Below are 3,512 nucleotides of genomic sequence, written 5' to 3'. Positions count from 1 at the left end.
GTATCAGGAAGAAGGAACGGATAAGCGAAGTTTTTTTTTTTTTGCGGTTTGCCTGCCACTGACGATGTTGTAGGGAACACAGCGAAAACCTTGCTTTGCGTTGGGCTGGAGCTCTTTCCACGCATGCATCAAAGAAGGCGTACGTACGACTTTTGATTTCCGCCACACACACAAACTCTGCCACTCTTTTTCTCTCTCGGCTCTTTTTTTCCCCATCCATATGCATGGATTCCGAGGAATCGCCCGCCCCTACCTCCTGGGGAGGGACAAAGAGCTAAAGCTGAAGCGAGGGGAGGGGAGGAGAGGATTCAAAGAAGCGGACCCAAAAACAACAACTGCATCGCCCACATCTGAAAAAAAAAGCGGAACAAGCTGAAAAAAAAAAGAAGCAGGGCGTGACTCAGCGGAAACGGTCGCGTGTTTTCTTTCTTACTTCCTCCTTTATTCGTCTCATTTCGCGGCGAAATGCTCGTGCCTAACCAGAACAACACTTTGGTGTTGGCGATGACTCCACTGCAGGTGGAGGAGGAGATGAAGGTGGTGTCTTTGTTGCGGCAGGAACTTCGTAACAGTCACGAGGATTACGACGGAACAGCCTCGGTGAAGCCCCCAGTTGAGCCGGTCCATCGCACGGTGGATGCGAAAGTGTTACGTACGCTGAAGTGTGCTAGCTACCCCTTTATTGTATGCGAAGAGGCTCCTACGTCGTACGAGGCTCCGCTACCGTATGACTTGGAAGGTGTTGTTGAGAGATTAGGTGGCGAACTCCGGAATTTGGATGCGTATTTGCAGAGCGAGAAGGCGCTACGGCGCGAATCCGCTGAACAGGCACGTTCCACATCACCCTCTCATGACAGCCACAGAAGAGATAGTTCTGGGAGGTTTCAAACAGGGGAACGAGTTCCAACGCAGGCAGTAGATGCGATGGGGCTCTTCACGGAGTTGATGGGGAGGGATGCGTGCTTTGCGGATGTGTCGAGAGAGGTGTCCATGGTGCGGTGGTACACACGGTGGGTCATCTCTCATTCTCTCCATTCCCTGGAAGAGGCATTGGAGCAAGTCGAGTATGTACTTTCAGAGGGGGAGTTAACGACGGAGACTGAGTTATTGGAAGCCATGCGACAGTTTTCCTTTGTTGAGGCTGTAAGCACACTTGAGAGTGATCGTCGTGAGGTGATTGAGGCAGAGCGACATCGAATGCATTCTCGCATTCGAACATTTCGCGAAAATCTTTCACCGCTCGCTATCACCGCTGCCACTAGTTCTTTTCTTACTCCAGAGGAAAAGTATGTGTATCAGGAGTATTACAATCAATCGGAGCATGTGATGACGATGCTTCACCACGCTTTGCATGCGCACTTTGCATCAAAGGCCCGTGCTCCATCGCTTGTGTATTCGGGGGAACCTGTTCCGCCAAGCCTTCCAGCAAGGTCACGTTCCTTTTTAATGAGGGAAGTTGGCGATGTGGATGAAGTTCGAATTTTGTCGGATGCCGCGATGAAGGCATTGCAGCAGGAACGTGATGTCATTACGAATCTGCTTCAAAGAATACAGGATCGACAGGAAACTGGTGTAATGCTAGGGATAAAACAGGAGCAGTATCGAAGGAGTCGTTTAGCGGCGATGGTGGTGTATAAATGTTTGGTAGATGATATGGTCATGCTTCACTCACAGGCACGTCTGGCGGGGGAGCTTCTCTTGGAATATGATAATTGGATTTTGCAGCACTGTGGCACGAACCACGAAGCGGTAATAAAGCGTCTGGGAATTCCTTCAAATGACGTGGGTTCGCTTAAGGCAATAATGGACCGTGAGACGCCGCAGCGTACATCTGTCTCTCCCGCACTTGAAGGGTCTATGCTGCTTATATCTCCCTCCCCAACTGGCCAACTTCCCCGTCATGTTGAGGAGGTGTGCGAGTCGCTCATGTCCCTGCTGAAGCTTTCCGGACGACCGCTTGGTGCTGGTGCCTCCACTGGGGTTTCACAAACCCTCTACCGACGTTGGATGCGTCTCTCGCTTCACCACACATGTGCGCAGATTGCGCGTGGGAGGTGGCCGGGCGACCTCCTTTTTGATGGCATGGATGACATTGCAATGAATTTGATTCGACTGGTGTCGGAGCATAACTCCAGTCTCGGCGCAGTGCAGTCTCACGTGACAGAACTGATTGCTGTGCTTCGGTGCTTTCTCGGCCTTGTGGCGAATGGGGCGGCGAGGCGACAAACGCAGCGAGAGTTTCCGCGAATACTCGAGGGCGCTGCCTCAACTCTGGCCGCCGCTGCTTCGACTAGTAGCAGCACCACGACGGGGGCGAGGCGCAGTCTCGACATCTCTGTCGCCTTCTTCTTGGACAGGGACGCCTTCGCCGCGAGGCGGGCCGCAAACGTAGCTGACGAAGACGACGAGGTATGGGATGCCCTTTGTGACGCACTTTGGTTTCAGGCGGACCCGTCAGGCTCCGCACATGGCGGTTTTCTTTGCAACGACTGTGATGCGGACGCGGACAAGCCCTTCGCCTTTCTTCGTCTGGAGTCCATAACACTCCCTGATCGGTTACCCAGGACCGCTGCAGGGCAAGGAGGCTTTCAAAAATTGCATATGTGCCTTCATTATGTCATTCCTCCCGCAGGCAGTTCATCGGCGCTCTCTTTGGCACAGTTGGTCGGAGGGGATGCGACGGGTATGGCATCGACGTCTGTTGTGACGCGTTACAGCTACCTGCGACGCATGTTGCACGTTCTCTTCATCCTGGAGCAGCGCCATCTGCTGCAAGATTACGCTTGTCGTGAGGAGGAAGTTGAGTTGGTGCCGCTTGAAACCACTGTGTTCTTTTCGCGTAAGCGAGAGAAGAGGAAGAGCCCAGTTGAGAGGGTGCATTCTCCTAGCGTCTCTCCATTGCGAAACGGCGATGGGGCATCCACGGCACGCAAGTATACGACTTTTGTGGGCATCTTGCCTTCCGCCGCGGTGCGCCTCATGCGATACAACACGATTCCCACCGGCACGGAATACCCCGTCTCCTCTGACGAGGCGCCCTCAACTGCTACTCTTAATCTGCTGATTGGGAACATGCTGAAGAAGATTGCCCTGTGTCGCTCGCCTCTGCTGGATAGGATGTACAAAATGGGGGATAAATTATGTAGCCATGGAGTGGATGCGGCGGAGGAATACAGCTCAGAGCGCAGGGGCCAGGGAAAAGCGATTCTTCCTCCCTTGCTGCGATCCATTGATGAATACATCTCCAGCCCGGATTTTGATGCGTTGGTGAGGGAGGCCGACGATGGGATGCGGCGACAGAATGTCAAACCTTTTTTTTTTCTAGCTAACGCCGGTATCAGTGACAGTTCCCGTTTGGCTTTATGTTTTTATTGCTTCTTGGGCATTGTGTCTCAGACTTGCTTTGGGTTCCAATGCGTGATGTGCAGAGGAGAGGAGAAGCGGGGGCGGGGGTGGGCCGACTGGTGCTGGGAGTGCGATGAATTGCGTCAGGCAGTGCGGGGAAGGTCGGC

The 3,512-nt window shown here is 53.3% G+C and overlaps 1 protein-coding gene across 1 annotated transcript; it reads left to right on the top strand.

Annotated features, from left to right (window-relative positions):
• Positions 1-465: 465 nt before the first annotated feature.
• On the top strand, positions 466-3,510 carry Tco025E_04804 (uncharacterized protein; the record flags this gene model as incomplete). The annotated part of the gene is made up of 1 exon (XM_029371709.1): positions 466-3,510. A coding segment is annotated over one exon (3,045 nt), but the record flags the coding sequence as incomplete, so codon positions are not given.
• Positions 3,511-3,512: the final 2 nt, after the last annotated feature.

This window comes from Trypanosoma conorhini (genome assembly GCF_003719485.1).
Source record: "Trypanosoma conorhini strain 025E chromosome Unknown Tco_14.4_contig_00257, whole genome shotgun sequence".
Taxonomy (NCBI): Eukaryota; Euglenozoa; class Kinetoplastea; order Trypanosomatida; family Trypanosomatidae; genus Trypanosoma; species Trypanosoma conorhini.
Note: the sequence above shows the minus strand (reverse complement) of the source record. Positions and strands in the feature narration are given on the sequence as shown.